The 24,422-nt window shown below is 49.4% G+C and overlaps 12 protein-coding genes across 12 annotated transcripts; 8 read left to right on the top strand and 4 right to left on the bottom strand.

Moving 5' to 3' along the window:
- Positions 1-47: 47 nt before the first annotated feature.
- ALO1 (D-arabinono-1,4-lactone oxidase) lies at positions 48-2,242 on the top strand (the record flags this gene model as incomplete). Its single annotated transcript, XM_076634170.1, has 5 exons — positions 48-365; positions 467-952; positions 1,012-1,544; positions 1,606-1,821; positions 1,888-2,242. 5 exons carry the CDS (start codon positions 48-50, stop codon positions 2,240-2,242), a joined length of 1,908 nt encoding a protein of 635 aa, XP_076485838.1.
- Positions 2,243-3,161: 919 nt separating this feature from the next.
- JCM6883_000730 (uncharacterized protein) lies at positions 3,162-4,042 on the top strand (the record flags this gene model as incomplete). Its single annotated transcript, XM_076634169.1, has 3 exons — positions 3,162-3,207; positions 3,307-3,497; positions 3,566-4,042. The coding sequence occupies 3 exons, from the start codon at positions 3,162-3,164 to the stop codon at positions 4,040-4,042; spliced, it is 714 nt and encodes a 237-aa protein (XP_076485837.1).
- A 622-nt stretch (positions 4,043-4,664) lies between these two features.
- Positions 4,665-5,759, top strand: JCM6883_000729 (uncharacterized protein; the record flags this gene model as incomplete). The annotated part of the gene is made up of 2 exons (XM_076634168.1): positions 4,665-4,751; positions 4,830-5,759. The coding sequence occupies 2 exons, from the start codon at positions 4,665-4,667 to the stop codon at positions 5,757-5,759; spliced, it is 1,017 nt and encodes a 338-aa protein (XP_076485836.1).
- Positions 5,760-6,020: 261 nt separating this feature from the next.
- Positions 6,021-7,534, bottom strand: JCM6883_000728 (uncharacterized protein; the record flags this gene model as incomplete). Its single annotated transcript, XM_076634167.1, has 5 exons — positions 6,021-6,789; positions 6,931-6,944; positions 7,054-7,214; positions 7,280-7,373; positions 7,445-7,534. 5 exons carry the CDS (start codon positions 7,532-7,534, stop codon positions 6,021-6,023), a joined length of 1,128 nt encoding a protein of 375 aa, XP_076485835.1.
- A 253-nt stretch (positions 7,535-7,787) lies between these two features.
- On the top strand, positions 7,788-8,773 carry JCM6883_000727 (uncharacterized protein; the record flags this gene model as incomplete). Its single annotated transcript, XM_076634166.1, has 6 exons — positions 7,788-7,833; positions 7,922-8,006; positions 8,106-8,221; positions 8,289-8,401; positions 8,537-8,608; positions 8,693-8,773. The coding sequence occupies 6 exons, from the start codon at positions 7,788-7,790 to the stop codon at positions 8,771-8,773; spliced, it is 513 nt and encodes a 170-aa protein (XP_076485834.1).
- Positions 8,774-9,359: 586 nt separating this feature from the next.
- On the top strand, positions 9,360-11,956 carry JCM6883_000726 (MADS-box domain-containing protein; the record flags this gene model as incomplete). The annotated part of the gene is made up of 4 exons (XM_076634165.1): positions 9,360-9,893; positions 9,968-11,362; positions 11,456-11,705; positions 11,793-11,956. 4 exons carry the CDS (start codon positions 9,360-9,362, stop codon positions 11,954-11,956), a joined length of 2,343 nt encoding a protein of 780 aa, XP_076485833.1.
- A 428-nt stretch (positions 11,957-12,384) lies between these two features.
- JCM6883_000725 (polysaccharide deacetylase family protein) lies at positions 12,385-15,202 on the top strand (the record flags this gene model as incomplete). The annotated part of the gene is made up of 17 exons (XM_076634164.1): positions 12,385-12,556; positions 12,648-12,700; positions 12,804-12,861; positions 12,938-12,963; positions 13,034-13,078; positions 13,163-13,228; positions 13,304-13,319; positions 13,390-13,412; positions 13,482-13,554; positions 13,638-13,732; positions 13,806-13,859; positions 13,933-13,957; positions 14,027-14,139; positions 14,208-14,286; positions 14,348-14,631; positions 14,716-14,762; positions 14,833-15,202. 17 exons carry the CDS (start codon positions 12,385-12,387, stop codon positions 15,200-15,202), a joined length of 1,599 nt encoding a protein of 532 aa, XP_076485832.1.
- A 489-nt stretch (positions 15,203-15,691) lies between these two features.
- On the bottom strand, positions 15,692-17,264 carry DCN1 (NEDD8 ligase DCN1; the record flags this gene model as incomplete). The annotated part of the gene is made up of 8 exons (XM_076634163.1): positions 15,692-15,756; positions 15,842-15,896; positions 15,974-16,134; positions 16,222-16,358; positions 16,454-16,622; positions 16,693-16,865; positions 16,954-17,018; positions 17,148-17,264. 8 exons carry the CDS (start codon positions 17,262-17,264, stop codon positions 15,692-15,694), a joined length of 942 nt encoding a protein of 313 aa, XP_076485831.1.
- Positions 17,265-17,345: 81 nt separating this feature from the next.
- Positions 17,346-18,570, bottom strand: LCL3 (Lcl3p; the record flags this gene model as incomplete). The annotated part of the gene is made up of 6 exons (XM_076634162.1): positions 17,346-17,442; positions 17,513-17,591; positions 17,688-17,901; positions 17,998-18,050; positions 18,137-18,216; positions 18,293-18,570. 6 exons carry the CDS (start codon positions 18,568-18,570, stop codon positions 17,346-17,348), a joined length of 801 nt encoding a protein of 266 aa, XP_076485830.1.
- Positions 18,571-18,820: 250 nt separating this feature from the next.
- Positions 18,821-19,367, top strand: JCM6883_000722 (uncharacterized protein; the record flags this gene model as incomplete). Its single annotated transcript, XM_076634161.1, has 3 exons — positions 18,821-18,889; positions 18,964-19,032; positions 19,113-19,367. The coding sequence occupies 3 exons, from the start codon at positions 18,821-18,823 to the stop codon at positions 19,365-19,367; spliced, it is 393 nt and encodes a 130-aa protein (XP_076485829.1).
- A 202-nt stretch (positions 19,368-19,569) lies between these two features.
- MRD1 (RNA-binding ribosome biosynthesis protein MRD1) lies at positions 19,570-22,559 on the top strand (the record flags this gene model as incomplete). The annotated part of the gene is made up of 7 exons (XM_076634160.1): positions 19,570-19,848; positions 19,977-20,486; positions 20,554-20,718; positions 20,789-21,061; positions 21,162-21,308; positions 21,388-22,214; positions 22,283-22,559. 7 exons carry the CDS (start codon positions 19,570-19,572, stop codon positions 22,557-22,559), a joined length of 2,478 nt encoding a protein of 825 aa, XP_076485828.1.
- Positions 22,560-22,733: 174 nt separating this feature from the next.
- JCM6883_000720 (uncharacterized protein) lies at positions 22,734-24,327 on the bottom strand (the record flags this gene model as incomplete). The annotated part of the gene is made up of 9 exons (XM_076634159.1): positions 22,734-22,931; positions 23,012-23,049; positions 23,119-23,197; positions 23,260-23,329; positions 23,397-23,720; positions 23,845-23,945; positions 24,019-24,023; positions 24,127-24,201; positions 24,309-24,327. 9 exons carry the CDS (start codon positions 24,325-24,327, stop codon positions 22,734-22,736), a joined length of 909 nt encoding a protein of 302 aa, XP_076485827.1.
- Between the last annotated feature and the right edge of the window lie 95 nt (positions 24,328-24,422).

Below are 24,422 nucleotides of genomic sequence, written 5' to 3'. Positions count from 1 at the left end.
TCCACTTCGACTCTTTATACCCTTACATACTCCATCGCTATCGTAGAATGGTAGCAGCCGGAACTGTACCTCCTTCACCTCCTCTCTCCTCCCTCTCCGACTCTGATCTCTCTTCCCTCCTCTCTCCGATCACTCACCATCCCGGTTCAGTCTCTTCCGTCTTTCAAAACTGGGCCACAACTTTCCGATCACAAACTCAAGCTACTTTCACGCCTCGATCTGTCGATCAAGTGAGATGGATCGTTGAACTCGCGAGGAGGTTAGGGAAAGAACTGAGGGCAGCTGGAGCTGGACATTCTCCCAGTGATATCGTCTGTACTGGTGGATACGTGATTGATCTGAAAGGACTCGATCGAGTGATTCAAGTGAGTCGAATCATCCAATTTTCACATGGAAAGCCAAGTCGAGCGATCTCTCAAGATCGCAACCTCGTTTTCGATAACTGACACCTGTTTACGGTGTATAGATTGATGAAGAATCGAAAACGTTTCATGCGGAAGGAGGAATCATTCTCCGAAACTTGCACCCTCAACTCGCAGAATCGAACTTGGCCCTCTCTTCCCTCGGTTCAATCTCGGATCAAACCCTCGCCGGAGCAATCTCTACCTCGACTCATGGTTCGGGAGTTACGTTTGGGAGTTTATCGACGTATGTCACGTTCTTGGATATCGTTTTACCGCTTCCCGATGCTCCGATCGTTCGAGTTTCGAGGGAAGAGGATAGTGATCTATTCATGAGTGCACTTTGTGGATTGGGAGTAGTGGGAGTTATCGTTGGAGTCGGAATGAGGGCGGAAACGAACTTTAAGCTCGAGGAGGAATGTTTCAGTATGAGGTTCGATACGTTTCAGAAGCATTGGAGGGAGATCGCAGAAAGTGCAGAGCATGTCAGGTGTTGGTGGTTCCCTCAGATTGGTCGGGTGAAGGTCTCACGGATGAATCGAACGAAAAAGGTGAGCAAAGCTCGCTCTCTTTCCCTGAAACTACGATACTAACTCCATCGCGTTGCTAGGCCATTTCGGCGAAACCCAACGCCCTCAAAACCTGGCTCGTCGAACGATTCTTCGCTACTCATTTCCACGCCGCCGCTCTCTTCCTCTCCCGCACTTTCCCTTCGATCCTCCCTTACCACGCACACCTGATGTGGAATCTCGTGCACCAACCCGGTCCCTTACGACTTTCCGAACTCTTCGGCCGAATCGAATGGCCTCAACCTCGATTGCAACTCACAGAAAAAGACGAATCAACCCCTCTATTGACGATTCCGACGACGGAAACGAAGAATCGAGTGCTCGCGAAACCTCCTTCAGATATCTTGACTCCTCCTCAGACTCCTCCTACCCTTTCTCCGACTTCATCGGATACGGTCATCGAACGATCTTCTTCGCCGCTTGGATCAGTTACGTCTGAACTCGAATTACCTGAAGCTGCTTCAGCTCCGATCGAAGAGAACGAAGATACGACATTACCTTGGCCTATCTTGGAGGATGAACCAACGTACAGAGTCGATACTTCAATCGGAATCTTCAACTATGATTGCGGCTTGTTCGTCTCCTCTCTCTTTCTCCTCTCCCTTCTTCCAACTAACCCTTATCGATTTTGATAGCCCTCAATACACCTACGAATCCTCCGTACCTTACGATTCAACGACTGCCGCCCTCACTTCCCTCTCGGAATGGCACGTTCGAGAACTGCACAATCCCGAAGGCTACACTCTCCGAGCTCATTTCCCCATCGAAATCCGATGGACTGAGAAAGACGACGTCTGGTTGAGTCCTTGTTACGAACAAAGGGGTACTTTCCTCGGTGCGATTCAATACCGGTTAGTCTCTTCTCTGTCCTCTTTCTCCCTCGATCGCAAAGACTGATCCCTCGACGATTCCGACAGTCCTTACAATCTCCCCGTCGCCTATCGTTCGACCTTTAACACGTTCGCCTCTCTCATCACACTTCATTCCGGCCGACCTCACTGGGCGAAAACTCATACTCTCACACCTTCCATCCTCGCCGAAACGTACCCTCGTTTCCGCGACTTCATGTCCGTTCGATCTCGAGTCGACCCAGAGAACGTGCTCGTGAATGGATACGTTAGAAGACATCTTTTGGGACAGGATGAGGAGGGAAAGGAAGTGGAGAAGGAGGCGGAGAGATGGGAAGAGAGAAGTAGGGAATGGAAAGTGCGAAAGCAGGCGGTTGAGAGGGAAGTAAAAGTACCGAGAGAATCGGTACAGATGGTTTGCTAAAACAAAAAAGCGACAGTAGGAGGAGGTGTGCGGCGCGAAGTGTACAATTACTCTATTTGGGCGGATGGTTTGAGGTCTTGTGTATCACTTGTTTTGACTCTCTATATCCGTACTATCTATCTATTCTAGTCTAGCTCGCACTATCTGTCTATCTCTCTCGCATAATTCATCAGCCATCTCTCCATGTCATTTGTCGTCGAGCTCGAGAGGCGAAAAGAGATCCGTTGTATACGCAGGCTTGAGCTCCGCTCTCTCGCGACCAGACACGATAGTTCCGCTCCAGTTCACGGCGTCTTACGCAATGTCTCTGCTGAGCTTGCTCGAGCGAATTTCAAAGCGCGCTCGCGAAGCGGTTGAGCGAAGGAGAAAAGAAAATCTGCGAACGATACTTCTCTGCAAGCGGGGTCCGTAACGGGTCGCAAGAGTCGATTCGAAGGCAGTCAAAGGCTACAGCGTTGAGCTATGTCGCTCGAGTCACCCCTCAGTCACCCTCGAAACAAAGTCGCCGTCGCGCTCGATTCGAGCTTGGAATGAAAAAAGCAAAACGAGGCTTTTTCGTCGGAAGTTTGACTCCGTCCGCGCGGGAAGAACCCTTTCCCAAAGGTCAAGAAACCTAGGCATGCGAATGTCACTCGTCGGAAGACGGTCAAAGGCAAAAAGAGGGTTTTCGCAAGAAATCGAGAGAGGAAAGAGAAGGAAACGAGGGTTATGTTTCGGAATCGGGTCATTATAGACTTTCCTTACCGGGGTAGTCCGGGTAGATCTCAATCGTTTAATTTTTTTCAAGGGAAGATCAAAAAAGAAAAGAGAAATGAAACTTCTCCCCCTGTTTTTCCCACTCGAACCCCTCTTCCATTCCGCTTCTCTCTCTCCTGTACTCTACTCTATCCAGACTATTCACACTCGTTCAAACTCAGCCATGCTCGCTCAATCTCCTCTCGTTGTCACTCTCTTGTTCGCGACCGGTACGCGCTCTCTCTTCTCGATCTCTCCCCGCTTGACCCGGTCTCTCTCAAACCCCGAACGTACTGACTGACCTCTCTTCTGGCGTTTCATCTATGTAGCTCTCGTATCGGCCGCACCTTCCCCATTCTCCTCGACCCGAATCTCGGGAGACGTTCTCTCATCTCTCGCCAAGAGGGCCGACTCGGATTCGACTCACACCGTCTCGCAATCGTCTTACCTCGAAGATCTCTTTTCGTACCAAACGAAGAGTTCGCAGAAAGCGTGCGCAGTTCCTCTCGCTGATCTCGAAGTGAGTTCCCAATGCTCTCTCAGTTTCCTCGCCGTGACCTTGGCCTGAACTCACGCTCCCTCTCTCAGACTTGCGCGAAAGGAACCGACCAAGCCACGATCGCCGCTTGCGCCTGTTCGACCCAAACCCTTGGGGACCTTCGAGCATGCGCCGCCTCGATCTCGACCACTACGAAATCGGCTCAAAACGCAACCCAAGTCGTCGTTTCGTACAATTCCTTCGTCGACCTCTGTCAAACCGAAGGACTCGCAACCGTAACCGGAACGATTGCGCCCGCACAATCCACCTCCGTCGTCTCCCGTTCGTCAACTGCGACTTCCGCTGCCTCGTCTTCTGCGATCTCGAGTCACGCGACTTATAACGCTCAATCGACCCCTACTTCAACTGCGAGTGTACCCGCTCTCGAAACTCCTCAAGTATCGGGTGTCAACAACTCGAACGCCGCGCAAACGACGAATTCCGCTACTTCCTCTCGCCTCGCTGGAGGTTCTTCTATCGTCGCTCTCCTTTCCGCCGCTGGAATCGCTATCTACACGCTCTTCTAAACACATTAGCCCCTCTCCTCTCGTCTACCTTAATCTTCGATACCCATTTTCCCCTTAACGCCGGCGTGCAATCTCCTTTCTCTCCTTTACAATTCCTACTGTACCCTTCCCCTCCCTTCCCTGCTCTGTCTTCACCTCCGCTCTCCGGCTACTCATCTAGAGCGGTCTGGATTCGATCTTTCTTTGCTTACTCGTAGATCGAGATTTCTTTTTCTCCTCCCCCGATTCTCATTCTTATCGTATTCTATTTTCTCCTTGTCGGATTATATAGCTGCTTATTCTGCTTTCTCGTTAGGTGTTGTAAGGATTCCATTGATCATCTCCGTTCATTTTGTCTCGATCTTGTCATCGTCATCGTCGCTGAATTGAACAAAGCATTGATCGCTCGTGCTCGGATCGCTTCTTTCGTTCCCGTCTCTTCAATGGCCTGAACGGCGTTCTCCTTCCTGCTCGTCTCACCATCGCGTCGAGCGCCTGCGATTCTTCCCGTCACACGACTGCCCGAGACTCGTCCAGCGCCAGCTCATCGACAAGAACGCATCTTCAAGCGAGGGAGTTTCGTCAATTGAAGCAAGAAAGCGGTTCGTGTCAACTTCGAAGAACGTTCAACGACAACAGAGCAATGGACAGCACAAAGAGAAGTCAAGGAGCAGGACCCGGAGAGCAAGAGAAGATGGACAAAGTGAACTTGACGAAAGAAGAAATCCAAGTAGGTCCCTCTCCCTCTCCTCCTTTCCCCTTCCCTCTATCATCTACCCGGTTCTAACTCCGCCGAGTGACGATGCAGGAAGGCTACGATATCTCTCTCCTGGACCTTCAACCCCGTACCTCATCTTCCACGACGGATTCGAATCCTCCTCACGTCTCCTCCTTCTCGACTTCCTCCCGTCGAACCTCTTCCGTCTACCAGCCCGTACCGTCGCTCGGCGGTGAAGGAGCTGGTGCGAGATCAGCGGCGAAGAAATACGAAGAAAGAGCGAGGGAGATTGAAAGTTTGAGGAAACGAGGCAAATCGAGCGGGTTGGGCGTCGGCGCTGCGGGAGGAAGTGGAGGAGGGGTGTTGAGTAGATTACTCGGGGGAGATGAGGACGTGGAGCGAGACGAGGATAGGGAGGAGAAAGGAGCATTGGGGGAGAAGAAGACGGGGAGGAATAGGAAGAAGGTTTGGATCATCGTCGGCGGGATTCTCCTACTCTTCATTGTGCTCGGAGTCGGGTTGGGAGTCGGGTTGCAGAAAAACTCGTCTTCGTCGTTGTCGGATGGGAAAGATGCCGCAGCTCAGAGCGACGAAGCCTCTTCAGGTTCTTCCTCGAGTGATCCAAACTCTGTCCCCTCCATTTCGACTCCCTCGACTTCCTCCGATCCATGGGCCTCGATCCCAACCGAACTCGACAGTACCGACTGGGACACGATCGAACCCTCTTCAGCGTTCTCCTCGGCGGAGGAGGTATGGAACTCGTGGACTTCGACCGAACTTATCCCTGAACCTACTCCTACTCCAACTCCCACTGCGACCTTGGACCCTGAGACAACGACGATTATGGAGACTTGGGCTGAAGGGACGAATGTCGCGACCCCTACAGGGGCGGAAACGACGGATTGGAACGCGGATACGGGGGGGATCGAGGGATCGACGTCGATTGAAGGAGGATCTGGTCCGGAGGCTACTGAGGCTGGCGGTGAAGGAGCCGGTGAAGTCGTCGGGATGAGGAAGTGAACGAGGACAACAAGGAGGGAGCGGGAGGACACGAGTTTGTGACTTGATTCTTTCGATGTTCGATTTTTCAGATGTACTGTTGCTGCTTACGTGTGATTCGCGAGAGGCAAAACGGAATGTAAAGACACTTTTTGAGAAGCATAAGAGAGCCCTTGATAATCCAGAGCGGGAGACAGAGCGAGAGCAAGAACGAGAGAAACCAAGAGACCCAAGCTCGCCTCATCTTATTCTTCGTGCCAGCAAGGATTGAGCTTCCATTGATCACTTCTTCCCCTTCGACCCCAGTAGTCCACTCAAATCTCTTACTTTCCCTGTGACCCTTCTACATGTCAAGCTGACCCTTTTACTTCGTTTCCAACCGTTTCCTTCTTCTATCGTTCGTTTCTGCTCCTTCACACGAGCGATCCATTCGACTTGCGTCCACGAAGGCGTCTTTGGCCCGATCTCTTCGCATCCTTCTGCTTCTTCTTGCGCCTCTGTGATCTGTGCTTGAGCTTTCCGTTCCTCTTCTCCCTTTTCTCGAGTCTCCGTTTCCGCGAGTAGGTTCAAATCCTTCAGCCCCTTCTTGAACTCCTCAAACGCTTTCTCCCGCTCCCCACCCTCTTTCTGCCCCTCGAACAATCCCTCGACCCCCTCCCTCGTCTCTTCCTCGACTCCTTCGAGGTAGTTCCACCACTGATCCCAATTCGCACAACTCTTGAGCGACTCTATCGGTGACATTTCGAATGGTTGGATCCCGTGTAAGTAGTCGGAGTAGAGAGTGGAGGAGAGGATTAGGAGTGATCGAGGGGGAAGGAAGAGTTCGAGTTTATCGATCTCCTCGTTCTTTGTTGCTCCTTCTGTTGTCGTCGAAGACTGGGGAATGGCGGGATCAGGACTAGGGGAAGAAGAAGAGGAGGAGGAGGTAGCTTGGCTGAGGGGATTCGAGCGAAGAGACAAGATCGTGTGGGAACCGAGAGAGAGGGTCGTAGTGCAGGGTTGGTAGGCGGGTCCGTCGGTGTGCGGGAGGATACCTTGTGAGGAAAGATACCTATGCGAGGGAGGAAAAATACAGGAAGGAGTTAGTTCAGGATTGCGACGAGTAGCTCGAATTTCCATTGCGAGAGATTGAGTAGAGCGCGAGACAGCGATGATTATGCACGGGGGAGAATAAGGATACAGTGAAACGTACTCGTTCACCAGACACTGCAACATCACGAGGCAACAGAGATCTGAAGAGTCAGCGCAACACGCGAAAAACGAAATTGGCGAGAGTGCCTCGGATTCTCGTTTCGTCTTGCGGACGGCAACTCACATGATTCGCCCCTCTCTCTTTTCCCTTGCCCTTCCCTCCACTATACTCATCATACACTCCCGTCTCCGCGATTCTCTCCAACACATTTGGCCAACTTCCATCCATGAACTTCGGAAACGCAGTCGGAATCAAAGCGTTCGAATTCGGTAGGATAGTACCTCCTGAGAATCACAATCTCATCAGTGTGGCTCTACACGAGAGGGAGAGAGTGCAGAGAGAAACTGACCCCAGTACATTGAGCGACGACCGTTCAAGGTTTTCCATCCCCAGTTCTTGTTTGAAGTGTTCCCTGTTGTTGTACCTCCTACTTGATCGATATGCTATTCCGTTCAGAGAGCTAAGTCAGCCGGACAGAGGGAAAGAGGGAGAGTTGATTGATTCGTGAGCTCACTTCGAGGAGGAATGATTCTTCTTGAGGAGTTACGAAATCATAGATGATCTGTACTGATGGAATCCGTGTAGGGATCGTGTGGATCTCCATTGCCTCGAGGAGGGAGTGAGAGGAAAGAGTCTGATGATTCACAGACCGCGAGCGAACTTCTTTCTCCCCTTCCTCTACCACTATCGAATTCGACCGAGACTACATCAGACGAGCCTCCTTGACCAGAAGATCGGGCCGCAAGACCGCTACGTGAACTTCTCTCCTCGGATCGCCACCTCCTCTCTCGTTTCCTCATCTCTCCTCATCTCTCCTCTCTCTCGTTCGAACAGAGCCCGTGCGTCGACTTTCAGAAATGGCAAACTCTTCAGCGTCCCTTCAACTCACTCGTCAATTACAACGTGAGTTTTCCTCTTTCCTTCCTTTCCCTCCACTTTTGAAACGCGTTCACTCATTCTCTCTCTCTCTCTTCGCGGATTTCCATTGTAGAGTTGAGGAAACATCCGGTAGAAGGATTCTCGGCTGGTCTGGTAGACGATGATAACGTGTTCGAATGGGAAATCACAATCTTTGGGTCCGTTCCCTCTCCCTTCCTCTCTCCTCTCTCTCTCCTGTTCTCCCTTCTTCTCTCCTCTGTGGTACTGACGATTCAATGTGGGATGTGATGATGTAGACCACCTGATACGTTATACGAAGGAGGATTCTTCCGAGCCCTCTTGACCTTTCCTCCCGATTTCCCTCTCCGTCCTCCAAAGATGAAGTTTTTGACGGAAATGTGGCATCCAAACAGTCAGTCTCCTTCCCCTTCCATCTCCCACGACGAGACAGTGCTGATGTAGGGAATGAGACACGACAGTTTACAAGAATGGAGAAGTTTGTATTTCGATTTTACACGAACCTGGTCACGATGAGTACGGATACGAGGATGCGAGTGAGAGATGGTTACCGGTTCATGGTGTCGAATCTATCGTAAGCTATTGTTTCGCTGTCTCGTTTTTTTTTGCTTGCTCGAGATCTTCCGTCCTCAAGGAGGAGGAAAAAGAAAACTCGCGAGTTCTGGATTGTCGATATTTGACTGACACTCCCGCTTGATTTGTGGAGTAGTTGATCTCGGTGATCAGTCTGTTGAGTCAAGATGTACCCGATTGTAATTCTCCTGCGAATGTCGATGCTGCCGTAAGTCGTCAATAGCCTGATCTTTCTCCCTTGCTCCTCCTGAGGATCAATTCAACTGATCAAGTTCCATTTGACGATTTACAGAAAGAAGTAAGGGAAGATTTATCGGGATACAAGAAAAAAGTTCGAAGGTTGGCGAGGAAATCGGCTGAAGACATGTTCTGAACGAGATCACTCTCTCCCATCTCTTCTCCTCTCTTCCTACTCTTTCAGTGTCGGCATGTTACTTGTCCCCTCCCTCGTCTCTGTCTCTGTCTCTCTTTACGACACCACTCGCAACCTAGGTTCTTTCCCCTGAGATTTCTTTTTGAGCTTCTCCTACTCTTCCCTCTCTTTCTTTCTGGTTGAGCTAGTTTACACTTTCCCCTCCCCTCCATATCGATTTTACTTCCTACTAAGGTAATGCAAAGCAAATAGGAAAAGCTGTTTTACCGAGTCGTCGTGAACTTTGGCAACTCTTTCTTGCGATGGCAACTAGTCGCAATTTCGCTTTAAACAGATTGCTCGCGAAGGCAAGGCAATCCAAATCCTCGCTTTTGAACTTGTACTGCTTTCTCTCTTGACCGTTCACCTTTACACCGATCTTCTGCTCTGAACAAAAAATGAGCGAAGCACTTGCCGCGCTTTGCTTTGAGGGTTCGATTCGCCCCCCACGTTCAGCGCTCTTCTCTCTCTCTCTCCGCTTATCTCGCTCTGTCAACCGATTCTCCACCAAGCCTGATCGATCTGTTCAACTTTTCAGTAGGCTGACATGCCTCCCCGTGCCTCAACCTCTAAATCCAAGAGCTCGAAAGAATCCTCATCATCAGGAATCGTTTCATTCCGACCTTCAACTCAACTCGAATCATCTCTCTCTTCTCACAATCGTCCAACATCCACAACATCCAGTAAAGGGAAGGGATCAGTCGAGTTGAAATTCCAGAAAATGAGTGGGAGAGGAAGAACTAGGAGGGAAGAAATGGAAGCTTTTGCTGAAGCTGAAGGACTCTCCCTTGAGGACGTCGCCGAAGAAGAAGAAGACGAAGAAGAGGATGAGATCGAAGATGACGGAGCGGGGTCAGGAGATCTCTTAGTTGAGGAAGAAGAAACTCCGGGAAAGAAAGTGAAAGGAAAGGGGAAAGCTACGACGAAATCGACTACTGCCAAGGAGAAGGAGAAGGAGAAGAATTTGAAGAAAAGGAATAGTGGGAGCGTTGGGAGAAGGAAGATTAGTATGAGCTTCATAGAGGAGAAAGCGAGGAGGACGGTTACTTTTACGAAACGAAAATCCGGACTCATGAAAAAGGTCAGTCCTCTCTCTCTCCTTCTCATCCATATCTCGAAAGAGAAAGAGATTGATGCGAGATTGATGATCGACAGGCTTTCGAATTGAGTACGTTGACGGGAACGGATTGTCTAGTATTGGTCGTTTCGGAGAGTGGATTAGTTTATACCTTCACGACTCCGAATTTGAAAGCGGTTACTGAATCAGATAGAGGGAAACAAGTTATCTCAATGGCTTTGAAAGGGGAGCTCAAGCTCGATGAACCAGCACTACCGATTGAAGAAGGAGAAGGCGAAGGAGAACAGGAACGGGGAGGATCGATGACTCCTGCCGGTGCATCACGGGAGATGAGTCTCCCAACGACAGTCGAAAGAACCGGAGGAGGAGGAATCGAGGACCTTTACCTCGATATGAATATTGATCCTTCCCTTGGAGCTCAAACTTCAAATTCGAGACAATCTCCTTTTCAACTCCCTCCACCTCCTCCCTCGACAACGACGACGACTACTTCTTCTTCGAATGAATCGTATCCCTTTCCAGTTGAATTGACTCTACCGTTCCCACCTCATTCGACGACTAATTCAGCTCCAGAGTCGTATTCTCATCAACTTCCAATTCCTCCTCCTTCTTTCCAACACCAACAGCAGCAATTATCGACCGATCAAAATCAGCATAACCCTTTCCCATTCTTCTCTTTCGACCAGACAGCAACTACTAGTCAACCCCTCGAAACCGGTTCATCAAGCTGGAAAACTTTCGATCTCCCGAACCTACACGCCGCTTCTTCCTCTTCCACTCCTTTCGATCTCACTATCCCCGCCGTCCCACCCCACAACACAAGCAATGACAACAACGCTGCAGAAGAACGAGAGAGAAGAAACGAGGGGGAAGAAACTGATTTCGATCGAGCGGCGAAAGATCATCAAATCGCGTTTGAACAGTATCAAGCTCAAACGAATTGGAACCGAATCATTCCGACTCCGCATCCAACGACCGATACTTCGTTACCTACTACTGTTCTCTCTCCTCAAGAGGAAGGAAACCTCGAATTACCGTCAGGAGGAGGAGGAAAACGACGGAACTCGGCTCAGGAGGTACCATCTCCAGTGCAAACGCAGGAACGAAGATCTTCAACGATCAGTGTCATGAGAGAAGGAGAAGAGAATGAGAGTAGACAGGGACAAGGAGGGAATAAGAGAAGGAAATTGGGGATTCAGGATTTCAACGCTCAAGCGATTGAGTGGCAGAATCGGATCATTCAACGTGCTACCAACGATACTGTCACTGGATCCGACCGAGATCGAAGGGAGGCGGAAACGGAGGGAGAGACGAGAAGGGATAGTCGATCTTCGGAATTGAGTTCGAGTGCGAGTAGACGAGAATCGACGATTGGAGAAAAGGGAAAGGAGAAGGGATCAGGGGAGAGTCTGGAAGAGAGAAGGCGGTTTTGGAAGGAGAAAGCGAAGGAAAGTATCTCAAACGCGAAAAAGGTGCGCACTCCATTTCTTTTCCGTCTTCTCAAGCGTTCCCTCTCCCCTCAGCCGACAGTGCACTGAATCAAGACTCTCTACTCATGACTATAGTCACGTTCACTTCTTGCATCCCTCCACGCTCAGTTCTTATCGCTCCTAGCTTCATCAACAATTCCACCGAATCTCCCTCGACCCTCACGCAACGGCGAAGGAGAAGAAGAAGGAGGAAGAACCGTTATTGAGAACCTACCGAAACCGACTCCAGCTTCGATCACTTCTGAATTGCTCAAACAATTCATTCAGGAGAAAGGACTCGATCAAGAGGACTTGAAACTCGTTGTCTCTCGTTTCATTCAGGACCGTGAGTTAATTCTCTGTCTCTCTCTCTCTCTCGTCGCTTCTGGATGGAGACGTTTTGCTAACAGTCTCGAGATGTACTGTGAGTTAGAGGAAACAAGACATCTCTCGTTAGCAGGAGGAGGAGCAGGAGGAGGAAGAAGTTCGAGAATCGGAGTAATGAAACAACATTTGATTGAGTGGTTTGATTTCCTCGAAGGGCATGAGTTGGTCACGGAGGAGGAATATATGGATCTAGTTGCGTTCGGTGGCTAAGATGGAGGGACGCGGGTTGGAAGGAGGAGGAAAAGGAAAATGGTTCATCGAAAAGGGATTCGCAGTGTTACGAGATTCGGCACCTGTTGTGTCAAAGTCTTACTCTTGTCTGATGCTCCTGAAGCTCTCTTCGACGAGTCTGCTAGAGAGAAAGAGCTTGAACCGAGCTGGAGTTTCGCAAGAAAAGAATTCTCGTTCAGTTTTCATTTTCTTCAAACGTCCTCGATTCTCTCGCTTCAATTTGTACGCGCTAATTCTGAAAGACAGTCGTACAGCTAGACAGACCGCAAATAAAGAGTTTACAAAGCGGCCTAATTGAAACTGGTTTGTGGTTCGGCGATCGTTGAACGTTGAACCCCTTGCATCGTTCTCATCGTCTCCCTCACTCACGCCTCCGCCACTCCCACCTACTCCTCGCTCTCAAGAAGATGGTACGTCGTACCCGACGCTTCGCAACCGTCTCCGCGTTCCTCTCCGCCTCTTCCCTCCTCTCGATCTCCCTTCTCTCCCTCTCGAGTCTCTCCTCCGTATCTGCTCAATCCGTCGCTGCTCAAGGTTCAGGAGAAGGTGCTGGGATCTCCGGTCCTACTTCCTCAGCTGGTACGCCTAGCACTTCCTTCTCCCATTGTTGCGTTAGTTCGTTCCCTTCGATGAAAGAGAACTAAGCGCGTTTCGGCTTGTGTGAGAACAGAGGCAGCTGGTTATTCGTGTGACCCCAACGAATGCAAATTACCTAGTTGTCAAGTACGCTTCTTCCTATTTCTAGTCTCGTTTCACGAGGACCGGACGAACGTTCCCCCTCTCTCTTTCGGACACCATTGACTGGAGTGGAAACGGGAACGTACAGTGCGCGTCGACGAGTCCTCCTGGTGGATTAAGTCCTCAAGACGTACCCCAATTCGTTAGTAAGTCATTCAATGCCGCTCCCTCTCGAGCGAGAATTCAGTGTTCTGATGATTTTGTGCTTTCGTGTGAGAATAGCTTTCACCGCAGACGATGCGATTCAGGTGCGCAGGAGTCCGGCGTATCAACCGAAGCCGAAAGTTTATTGATGATACGTTTGGTCCTTGTGCGTAGAGTTACACGCTCGAAGTACTCGATTATTTCCTCGCTCGACGAAAAGTACGTCCCTTCTCACCCTCTCCCGTCCCCTCCCTCCCTTCTTGAGGAGTCACTGATGCGGAACGAGTGTTTGGGAATGTGTAGAATCCGAATGGTTGTAGCCCGAAAATGACTTATTTCAATTCGTTGACTTATTCCAATTATTCAATGGTCAGTTCCTGCCATCTACATGTAGACACAGGGTGAATGTCGTCACTGATGAGGATCGAGTTGCGGAACTGACAGGTCACGGAATGGTATGGTACGCTCTGAAATCCCTTCCTTCTCTGCTCTTCGTCGAGAAATGAAAACTGATTGAATTCTGGGTTTAGTCGCTGGAAACGAGATCGCTGATGTGTGTTCTCCCCTCCCTCCTTCTCCCCTCCCTCGTATTCATACTGACCCTCTGGTCTGGTGGGAGTAGCACACGATGACGCACGTTGGATCTCCGAACGCTTCCGAAATTTACGGGAACCTTCGAGCCCTCAACGCTTTCGGTTCGTCCCCTCTCTCCTCCGTATCAGCTATCTCTCGTTTCGAAGAGGAGAAAGCTGAGAGAAGTGTATGGGTGACGCGACAGCTGGTATCCCGATGAAAGATATTACTGGATTCCGAGCTCCGTTGTTGAATTGGACGACCGAGACGCTTAAATTGTTACATGATGCAAATTTCGTCGTACGTTTCTCTCTTCTAGCTTTCCGTTTCTGACATTACAGAGAGGACGGACAGCTAATCCAGAGAGGTACAGTATGATTCGTCGGCTACTTCATCAATTCCGGCAAACGCTTCCGGAACTGATGCTGTGAGTTGTCTTTCTCTGTACCTTCTTTCTTTGATCTGGTTCAGGTGAGCTGACTAGCCGGGGATGAATACAGTATTGGCCTTATACTCTCGATAACGGTGAGCGCGAGAAACCTTTACATCTTTGCAGGACAAAGCTGATGTCCAGGTCTCCAACACCTCTCACAGGTCTCGCGAATGATTGTTTGGTCGTCACGGATGGATGTCGAGGACAATTAAAGTTGCCCGGATTGTGGGAGATTCCAATGTACGCAATTTTCGAAAACAACGATCCTTCGAAGGTCAGTCTCGGTTCTCTCGATCTCTCTCAAGTGAAATTGAGATTCATGGAGATTCTTTGATGTGATAGATTCACTTGATGGATCCTTGGTTGGAAGGTTCAAACAACGACGTCCTTCAATGGATGAAAGATTCTTTCCTCTCTCACTGTTCGTCGTTTCTCCTCCCTCTTCCATTTTCCTGTCTCTAACCCCTCGTTCGCTCGATCAGATAACGGTAATCGAGCTCCCTTCGGACTCTATTCCCACCCGATCCATCTCGCCGTCGGCTACCCCGGTATCTCGGACCCCGTTTCAACTCGATCAATGATTCAAAACTTTCTCGATTGGGTCCAAGAATTCCCGAACGTGTGGATCGTCTCGAATCAACAAATGATGAGTTGGTTACAAAACCCCGTCAGGAATTCAGATATCGCGAGTGTCGAAGCTTTGGGGTGTAGGGAACCTGATGTACCGAAAGATGCGAAGTTGTGTAACGGAATTCCACAGAATGAGGTCAGTTTCCCACTCATTCACTCTCTGATGCGTGTGCGTGCGTGTGAACAACAGACTGACACTACTCTATTCTGATGTGGGTAGGCTGGACTCTTGAACCGTTGTCCATTCGAAGACTTCCCTTGGCAAACGTTCGTCCTCCTCTCCCTTTCCCTTTCCTCTCCTATCTCCTCACCAATCCCCTCCTGTTCTTCTCACTAGGTGCTACTATTGTCCCGCCGTCGAACCCACACCCGATAATCCAGTCCCCCCTCCCGTCTCGGGAGATACTCGTTACACCCTCCCAACGAACTGTTCGACTCCATTCTTCAATCCTCAAACGAACGAGTGTTTGTGTAGAGAAGGGGATAGTAGTTGTAGTTTTACGGATACGACGAGACCTATTGGGAATTACTCGACGAATCTCGGAGGTGACGACGCTGGGAACGGGAATGGGAAAGGAGGAGGAACGGTGACGAGAGCGACGAGCGCGGAAAGAACAGCACCGGTCAAGCAGAATGGAGCGGAGAGAGTTGGATGGTCGGTTGTTGCGGGGTTGCTCGGGTTCGGAGCGATGTTGATTGCTGCTTAAAGTTTTTTACGAATTCTCGAGATTCCAGAATCTCGAACAGACCCTTTCTGAGCTTACGCCACCCCTTACGTTTCACGGACACTATATCTTACTTTCTTATATACGCACCCCTTCTTTTCATCTAATCTTTTCCTTCCATTCTCTGCGTTTTTCTTTTGCTGTAGCCAAACTTTTGTTTTCTTTCTCGCTCTCGTTCTCTTTACCAAACGCATTTCGTTAACGATCTTACTCTCTCTCCTCTCTATGACGTCCGCTTCGTGTCCCGTGAGCGAGTCACCCAAGGTTCAGTCGAGCCGTTGAGAGCGTCCGATCCAAAAAAAAGCCTTGTCTCGCGCGATTGTTTCGTGAATATTCGAGCTCATCGAAACGCTGGGCGACTTTGAGCGAATCGGCCCGTCTCATTGACTCACTCGCCACGAGAGCACGCGGTTATGGGGAAAGATAGTATAAGAGCTTCTTTCGTCATGTCAGCGTTGAATATTTGCGTAACTACTTTTTCAACCGTGTGTCCCTCACGTGTAAAACGAAATCATCGATCAAACTCGGCCATGCAGCTAATCACAAACCAAGCACAGTTCCCGATTCAGTGTCTATCTCTGAGTCTGAGAAGGAGAGAGAGAGAGGGAGAGGGAGTCTCACCTTCCTCGTCGTAATTCCCGAAATCTCCATCAATAGTTCTCGTAAACTCCAAAAACTGTACGTGGGTATTCCTCTCATCAGCTTACCGTCATCATGCAGATAGTCAGATGAAGAGGAACGACACAAACGTACGAGTGACCAAGTATCTTTCGAAACTACTTTCGAACCGTTCTCGGTCAAGAATTCGATCCACCATCCTAATCTCTCTTGATCGAATCCATTTCCGCTCTTCGTTTTGAGGGCGGGATCTAGAGGGATTAGGAGGTTCCATAATTCTTGAGCGATCTCGAATGCTATTCATCCCTCATCCCATCTCATTCGTCAATTCCGCGCGCGCGAGAGGGAAGAAAGGGAGAGAGGGGAGAAGAGAGGAAACGCACGCATAGATTTCTGACCTTCAGGTTTCGCATAATCGAAACTATAGACATAAACCCTCTTGAACACTTCCTCATCTCTCTCCAACTGTTTCTTTAAAGTTCCTTCTACATAATCCTTCTGTTTCTCTGCTGTATCCGCTCTGTGGACCCTCCCTCATCATCAGCATCTCGTCCCCTTCCCGATCAAGAGAGAGAGAGACAGAGGGGAAGGGAGAGGAGGAAAGGGCGAGCATACTGCAACGAAACCCAATTTTTGACCCAATTCTCTCGCGAGAACTTCCCCATAGTAGGAGCTTTCGTCAGATACGCCAATCCCAACATTTCTAATCGTTCAGGATCGACCCCGATATCAGAACAATAAGTCATCGTTCCTTCTAATCCGATCTCCTCCGGGTGAGTCTCATCTATCCTCGCTCGCCTAATCGTCAGCTTGGAGAGGGAGAGAAAGACGGAAGGGATGGGAGAAGCACGAACCGGCATAACGTTTCCACAGGGATTCGAGGTTCTTTGTTAGAGCTGCAGTGTTCGCAGAAGATGAGGAGGAAGAGGAAGAGAGGGAGTTTGAACGAGGATCATTGTAGAATGTATCGAGGGCGGCTTCTAGTCGCCAATTACACGCTTTCAAGTATCGACTGGCTTCGGTTGAACTGCATTGAAGCTCGAAAGGATCGGTGTCAGTTGACAGAGAGAGGGAGAGAGGGACAAAAGGAAAGAGAGGGGAGAGATGGGACTGACGAGATACCGGTGATACTGATGAATTCACGAGTTCGGGCTTCTCTTGTAGATTTACTGATTGTGCTCTATAGGTGCGGGTGAGGGGTCGTGAGGGAGAGAGAGGGAGATGAAACGATGACGGATTGATGAGAATTAGAAAGGAGCGAGGATCAGCACCTTTGGTCCTGATGCAGACGTAGCGATCGAATGCGTACCATGACAGCCTGCGAGTATCGAGAGAGGACGGGTAAGTGGGCACGAGCGGAGAAGTCTATCGAAGCTTTTTCGATTCGTTCCTCCTTCGCGAGCGAGTCGTTCTCGCAATCACTCATTCTCTCGATGTTTCGTAACAGGTGATTCGATTGGACAACAACAGTAGTAAGTATAGTCAAAAGGACAAGTAAGAGCGTGAATCAATCCGAGTTATTAGCAGCCAAAGTTCTCTTTTTGTATTCCGCAGGAGATTCGTATTCTTTCGAATTCATCGCCCACATCCCCATCTTCTTTGCCCTGCTCTCCACAATCTTCGTCAGTGAAGCGTATCGTCGAGGGAGAGTTACAAGGACGAGTGAGGACTGACTTTGCTTTCCTTTCCAGTTGTTCAAACTCTTTCAATTTCCCATCATGTACCGCTCCCGCCTGTTTATAAACCGTCGCCACTGTTCTCCATCGCGATCTCATCAGTTCCTTCTCTTCCCCCTCTCTTCCTCGTTGATCAACCCAATCTCAAAACCGGAGAAAGAATTCGAACTCACAGCCCTCCCTCAACATTTCCTCACTAACATTCACCCACCTCCCTCTAACCAACCAAGGAAATTTCTTCCTTCGGACATAACACATCCCTACTACTCGTTTGTATCGATCCGTTTCGAACAACTCGACGAGGACCGGTTTGTGCAGGACGAGAGAGGAGAGAAAATCGTAGGCTTCGGAGGAATACGGTTGAGCGGGTTTGCCGAAGTGAGCCATCTGAAGGAACGAGAGCGAGGAAAGGATGGTGCGGGAGGGAGAAGGTTTAGCGAGAAAGCAGCGAGGTAATAGAGAGAGAGAAGGGGGAGAACGTACTTCGGGAGCGTCGACCCCGGCTAGACGAACGTGGATCGTTTCACCCTTGAGCTCTACACGTACACGTACTCGTTCGAATCGTCAGTCTCAAGAAGATCGCCTGGTGAGAACGAATCGACAGGGAGAGAGCGAGACGTACCAGTTCGTTTCGTCGGAATTTTCTCAAACCTCCTCAACAAAGGTCTATGCCAAACCCTGAAATTATCCGCGTCTCCTACACTGTGCCATCCTCGATACGGTCCATCAGTTCCCGGTTAACTCAGGGGGTCGATAGAACGGAAGTAGGGAAGTCAACCTCGTAACGAATCCTCTCAATTTCTTCGTTTTCGAAGATAATACCAACTCATCGACGTTTCGAATCCGTTTCCCGAATCGCAAGTAGCCGAAATATGTACTAGTGAGAAAGACGGTCGTTGTGAGTCCGACGAGGAGTGGGTTGGAGGGAGAGAGAGTCAGGAGGGTTGAACGATATTCTGGAGCTTTCTCTGTTGATGTTCGGCGAGAGAGGGGAGCTGTTAGAGTCGCTGGTGGATCTGAGGAAGTAGTGGACGAGGAGAAGAGTCGATCTAGCATGATGGAAAGAGTGGGGAGAGGGAGAGAAGTGAAAGAGAGAGGTTCGTTGTTTCGCTTCCCGAGAAGTCACTCCCTCGCGACAAGCAACACGCTAGAGTACCGTAGACGCTCAGTATCGCCCGGTCCAGCGCGTAGCGAACCCCGCCGTATCGATCCGGCTTAATCTCCCGTCACTTCCTCTCCTCTCTCGATCAGTTCCCGACCTCAATTCCTCTCGACTCCAAGACCGGACACTACGCTAGAAGGAGCAATGTATTTCACAAACTGGGACCGATTCGTCTCATCCTGTTACGCTCTCTGCGATTCCTCTCCCATCCAAGTCAGTTCCCCCCTCTCTCTCCTGCTCGTCTCTCAAGCTGACCGGAACTCGATCGTTCGTGTTGATGAAAACAGCCTCGGTATTGCTTACGATGGAAACCTTCCCTAGGTCTCTTAGTGATTAAAGTAACGGATGATGTTACTGTGCGTTTCCGTTCACCCTTCTCCCTCTCGAGCAGCGGAATAGTGCACTGATAGAGTGCAGGGAGCGGTTACGTACGAAGTGTATTAAATTCAAGACTCGTTCAACGGTGTTCCTGAATCGATTCGACGTCTTCAATCGACAATTATTGGAAAGGTTTCAAAATCGACAACAGAAGAAACCACTTCCTTCTGCAGTCCCGGCGGCTGGTGTGGAAGGAGAGAAGACGACGGAAGGAGGGGAAGGAACTAAGGAGGGTGGAGAAGGAGAAACGAATACAGGGACGACGGGAGGAGGAAAGAAGAAGAAAAAGGGAAAGAAAAAGTCGAAAGCTTAACTATCGTATTCCTTGTTGTCCGTGTGTTGTATTACTATCACTAGTCAACCTATCGTTTGCCTGCTTGCCTGCAGTCGAAAGCGAGAGTGAATGAATTTGAATAAACCTTCCGGATCCTTCAACTTTTTTTTTTTCGAACTTGCTTCTCTTCCTTCACCTCACTCGCCACTTTCTCAAATCCAGCCGACACACGACCCGCGTGATGTCCTCTGAGAATACCCGACTGCTCTTCACTTCCCTTCACCCCTCCGTCTCGTCCTCTCACCTGCGTTCCCATCTCTCCTCGTGTCCCTCCCTCCCGTCTCCCTCCCACATTACCGATCTCAAAATCGTCACTAGAAGGGACGGTACCTCTCGTTGCATCGCGTTCGTAGGGTTCAAATCTGGGAAAGAGGCACAAGGAGTTTTGGAATGGAGTAGGGATAGTTGGGTTACGGGGGAGAGAGGGGGAAGTAAAGTAAAAGTAGATTGGGCTAAGGATGTAAGCTTCACTCTCTCTCACTTACTCGCCACTTCGGGGAGAGAGCAGTGCTGAAGGGAGAAAAGTAGACTGAAACTGACTTCTTTCTTCTCTCTCGCTCGCTCGCACTCGAATGCCAATATGGACAGACTAGAGATGCAGAATCGTTACCAGCAAATAAACGAATCAAACTCGACAACAGTACAAAGGATAAGAAAGGAGGAGGAGGAGGAGAAAGTAGTGATTCTCGATTCAAAGAATTCTTAGCAGTCATGGCTCCTCCGAAACCCTCTACCCTCCACGATACCAGCACCACTACCAGCGCTTCCACCTCTACTCCAGCTCAAAGTCAGAACGAGCAAACGAATCCGGCGAAGAAAGAGAAGAAAGAGAAATCAAACCGAAATCAGAAATCCAATTCTCCTCAACCTCCAGCAGCAACAACAGAAACAGAAACACGAACGAAGAACGAGATTGAACCCACAGAAGGGTTCATGTCGTTCCCGAACGATGATGCGGCAGAGGATGAAACGTTGACGGATGCGGAATATTTAGCGAAGAGGATGAAGAGGACGATTGATCAAGTTGAAGTATCGCAACAAGGAGAAGGAGCGAACGAGGAAGATGGGGCTGCTTTCGAACAGGATGAGGAAGAATCAGTGAGTCTCACTCTTTTCGAAACTATCAATGAGTTTCAGGGAAAGTTTGCTCACTCTCTTTCCGCAGGGAAAGAAGAACGCCGACGTAGAAGAAACAGCGGAGGAGGAAACACCAGATCTAACGATTCAGTCAATCCTCGAAACGGGTCGATTGTTCCTCCGTAACTTGGCGTTCTCCGCCACGAAAGAAGATCTCGAATCCCTTTTCTCCGGCTACGGTCAACTCGAACAAGTGCGCTCTCCTTTCCTCTCCACTCTTTCTCTCTTCTCTCCAACTGACCCGTCTTGCTTGCCTTTCGTAGGTTCATCTCCCCCTTGACAAATCCACCTCTCAACCGAAAGGACTCGCCTACATCACTTTCTCTTCCCCTCCCGCTGCAGTCGAAGCGTACAAAGCCCTAGATGGTAGAACGTTCCAAGGTCGTTTGTTACATATCTTACCTGCCGTCGGGAGGTTAGCGAAACCGGAGAAACAAACGAGGGGAGGAGAAGGGAATGTATTGAAGAATGAGAGGATGGAGATGAGGAAACAGACTGGGGGGAAAGCGTTCAGCTGGGGAACACTCTACTTGAACGTGAGTGCTCCTTCTTCTCATTATACCGATACTTTTCTGCGCGAGAGAGATCCGGAAAGAAACTGACATGAATAAATGCTCGTTTTTCGAATGAGTTCAGTCGAATGCAGCGTTATCAGCAGTAGCGGATCGTTTAGGAGTTTCGAAAGCCGAGTTACTAGATCCTACGTCTTCGAGTGATCCAGCAATCAAAGTCGCCCTCGCTGAAGCTCACACGATTGGGGAAATCAAACAATATTTCGAAAACGTACTTTTTCTATCCTCTCCCTCTTTCCCTCTCTCTCCTCACTTACTGACCCCCTCGTTCCTTCATTCTGTACCTATAGGAAGGAGTCAACATCACGGCATTCTCCCAACCCGGCGCTCGATCCTCGACCTGTATTCTCCTGAAAAACCTCCCTTACGCGACGACCCCTTCCTCTCTCTCCCATCTCTTCGCACCCTACGGTACTCCGAACCGTCTCTTAGTACCTCCGTCAGGAACGATCGCGATCGTAGATATGCCGGATTCGAAATCTGCCTCCGAGGCGTGGAGAGGTTTGTTGTATAAACAGTTTGGAGGGAGCGTGTTGTATTTGGAGAAGGCTCCTAATGGAATTTGGGATGGAACTCCGTCGAACTCGTCCTCCACCTCGACAACAACGACAGGAGGAAAGAAGGAGGAGGGAATGGGAATTAAACCGATTGAAGCGAATACTTCTCGAACACCGACGACCTCGAATTCGACGGATGATTCAACGACGACCCCACCAGGAGCGACCCTGTTCATCAAGAACCTCAATTTCATTACGACTAGTCAGAGGTTACAATCGAGTTATTCTCATTTAGATGGTTACACGTTTTCTCGAGTTCAGACGAAACCGGATCCTTCTACACCTGGAAAGACTTTATCGATGGGGTATGGATTCGTTGGATTCCGAGACGTCGAGAGTGCGAAGAAAGGGAAAGAAGTCCTCGATGGGCAAGTGTTGGATGGACATAAATTGGAAGTGAAATTCGCTCAACGTGGAACAACTACTGGAGATTCAACGGCGAGGGAGAAGGAGAAGAGGAAGGGAGGAGGAGGAAGTAAGGTCAGTGAAACGACGACGAAAATGTTGGTTAAGAATGTACCGTTCGAAGCGACGAGGAAAGATTTGAGACAATTATTCAGGTTCGTCTTTTCTCCCTTTCTCTCTTCACTCGGGACTGGGACTGACGAGTGAATCGCATCGTTTGTAGTGCATACGGTCAACTTAAATCGGTTCGACTCCCCCGAAAAATGAACAACACGACAAGAGGATTCGCATTCCTCGATTTTGCGACTCGTCGAGATGCAGAATCTGCTTTCTCGGCCCTCGAACATGCTCATTTGTTAGGTCGACATTTGGTTCTACAATGGGCTGGAGAAGAAGATGACCCAGAAGGAGGAGGGAAGGGAAGGGGACAATTCGCTTTGGATTCGGGAAGGAAGAATTTGAGTCACAAAAAGAGTAAATTTACGATGGATACCGAATAAGGTAGTCAAAAAACGTTTTGGAGGGTTGTTACTACACACAATCACAAGCTGCTCTTCCTCTCTGTCTCTGTCTCTGTCTCTTCTCCTCTTTGTTACTCTGTCTTCACTCGCACTCGCACTTTTCCCATCACTTTTCGCAAATCCTAATCTATTTCCCTCATTCTCCATTCTCGTCTAAATGTAAGGAGGACCCAATTGATTCCTAAAGACTCCCAACGTGAATTCAACCACGAGTAACAATACTCCTCCTCCCGGAGCGAGTCGTAACACTTTCGGTAAGAATCCGGAATAGAGAGCTCCGAATCCTTCTTCTTTCGCGATCAGGGCGAGCGAGGGAAACGTCCAGTTGTATTTAGGAGTTTGACCGGCGACCTAACAGCGCAGCGAAAAAGAGGAGGGTCAGCGAAAGAGAGAAAAAGAGGGGAGAGAGAAGAGAGAGAGAAAAAAGGTACCTTGATGGAATTTTGTACTCGAGATTTCACGACATCGACTGAGCAGACGGAGAGAGAGAGCATGAGTAGACGTCGTAGCTGAGAATTCACGAGGAGACGAGACTTACAAGGAGTGTTGAGAGCGGTACCGACGAAACCTCCGACAGCTCCCGAAACGAAATCGTTGAATAATTGACCAGATTTCGACTACTCACACGCACAGAATCAGTCAAGAGACTCAGCAAAGGAAGAGAGGGAGTAGGGCTTACTTGAGCTTTGGGCATGAGAGATCTAACTTGGAAAATGCAACCAAAGTAACCTCCATTCCATGAAACGTGTCTGTTGCTCAACGGAATGTCAGCTACAATCTTCTCAATAGGTCGATCAAGAAAGTAGTTGAACTGACCTCCAGAAAGTAGGTTCCAATCCAGCATACATTCCAAACACTCCCTCCTTCTTGATAATCTGAGCGACGACATCCATCGGACCTTTGTACGTCGAGTTCTTGTCCTGTAACCGAATCTTTACCAATTCGAACGGCACGACGACGATACTTTCGGTAGCTCCGGCACTACAACCCGTCAAGACCGAGAGGGATTGAGTCATCTTGTCGACTCCGAACGAAGTTCGATACGTTTTCCCCCAGAAATCGTTCGCTGCGAATTTGACGGCACGTTTAGGGGCTTCCAACATCAAAGGAGGGACTAATCCTCGGTAGAGTCGACCGGCACTGAATGAGAACGAAAAGAGAGATGTCAGTTTTCACGTTGGAAAAGGTTTTCCCGATCGAATCTTCGTCGTTCTCTACTGCTTTTTGCGAGAGAGAGCGTTGACAGGGAGGGTGGAGAGCTCACCCTTCTCTTGCAATGATCTTCCTGAAACAATCAACCATTCCATTGTAATGTTCTGCTCCTGCGACAGGTTTCCCAACTTGTAATTGCATACGAGTTTTAACCTACCATCCCTCTCTCGTCTATCAATCAGCTCACAGCTTACAACAATAGGAGGGAGAGTGAATATGTACTTACAACATCTGTTTCGTTTCGAAGATTTTGTTGAAACCGCGGCATCGGAGAGAGATAACAGATTGAATCATCTAATTCCGCTTCCAAGGCAATAGAGGAGAGAGAGCTCACCTAAGGGGTACAAAGTCAATAGTTCCGTAACACCAGCGATCGCACCCGCCGCGAATTGGTACACGAATGGGAGAGCTATTGAACGAGAGAGTCGGAGTCGGAGTCAAAATCGTGGAGAAAGAGAGAGTCGTGCCGAAGGTCAGTCAATGAAAGGGTATGGTGAGAGGACGGATGGGACAAACGTTTCTTATCCGACGACATTGCAAGAGAAAGGGCGACTTCTGATCGGAGGAGAGAAAGTGAAGAGAAGAAGAGAGACGAAAGAGTTGCCGAAACTCGTTTCATCTCGTTGCGCT

Source organism: Sporobolomyces salmoneus (genome assembly GCF_050403485.1).
Source record: "Sporobolomyces salmoneus JCM6883 DNA, S_salmoneus_JCM6883_v1_ctg53, whole genome shotgun sequence".
NCBI lineage: Eukaryota > Fungi > Basidiomycota > Microbotryomycetes > Sporidiobolales > Sporidiobolaceae > Sporobolomyces > Sporobolomyces salmoneus.
Note: the sequence above shows the minus strand (reverse complement) of the source record. Positions and strands in the feature narration are given on the sequence as shown.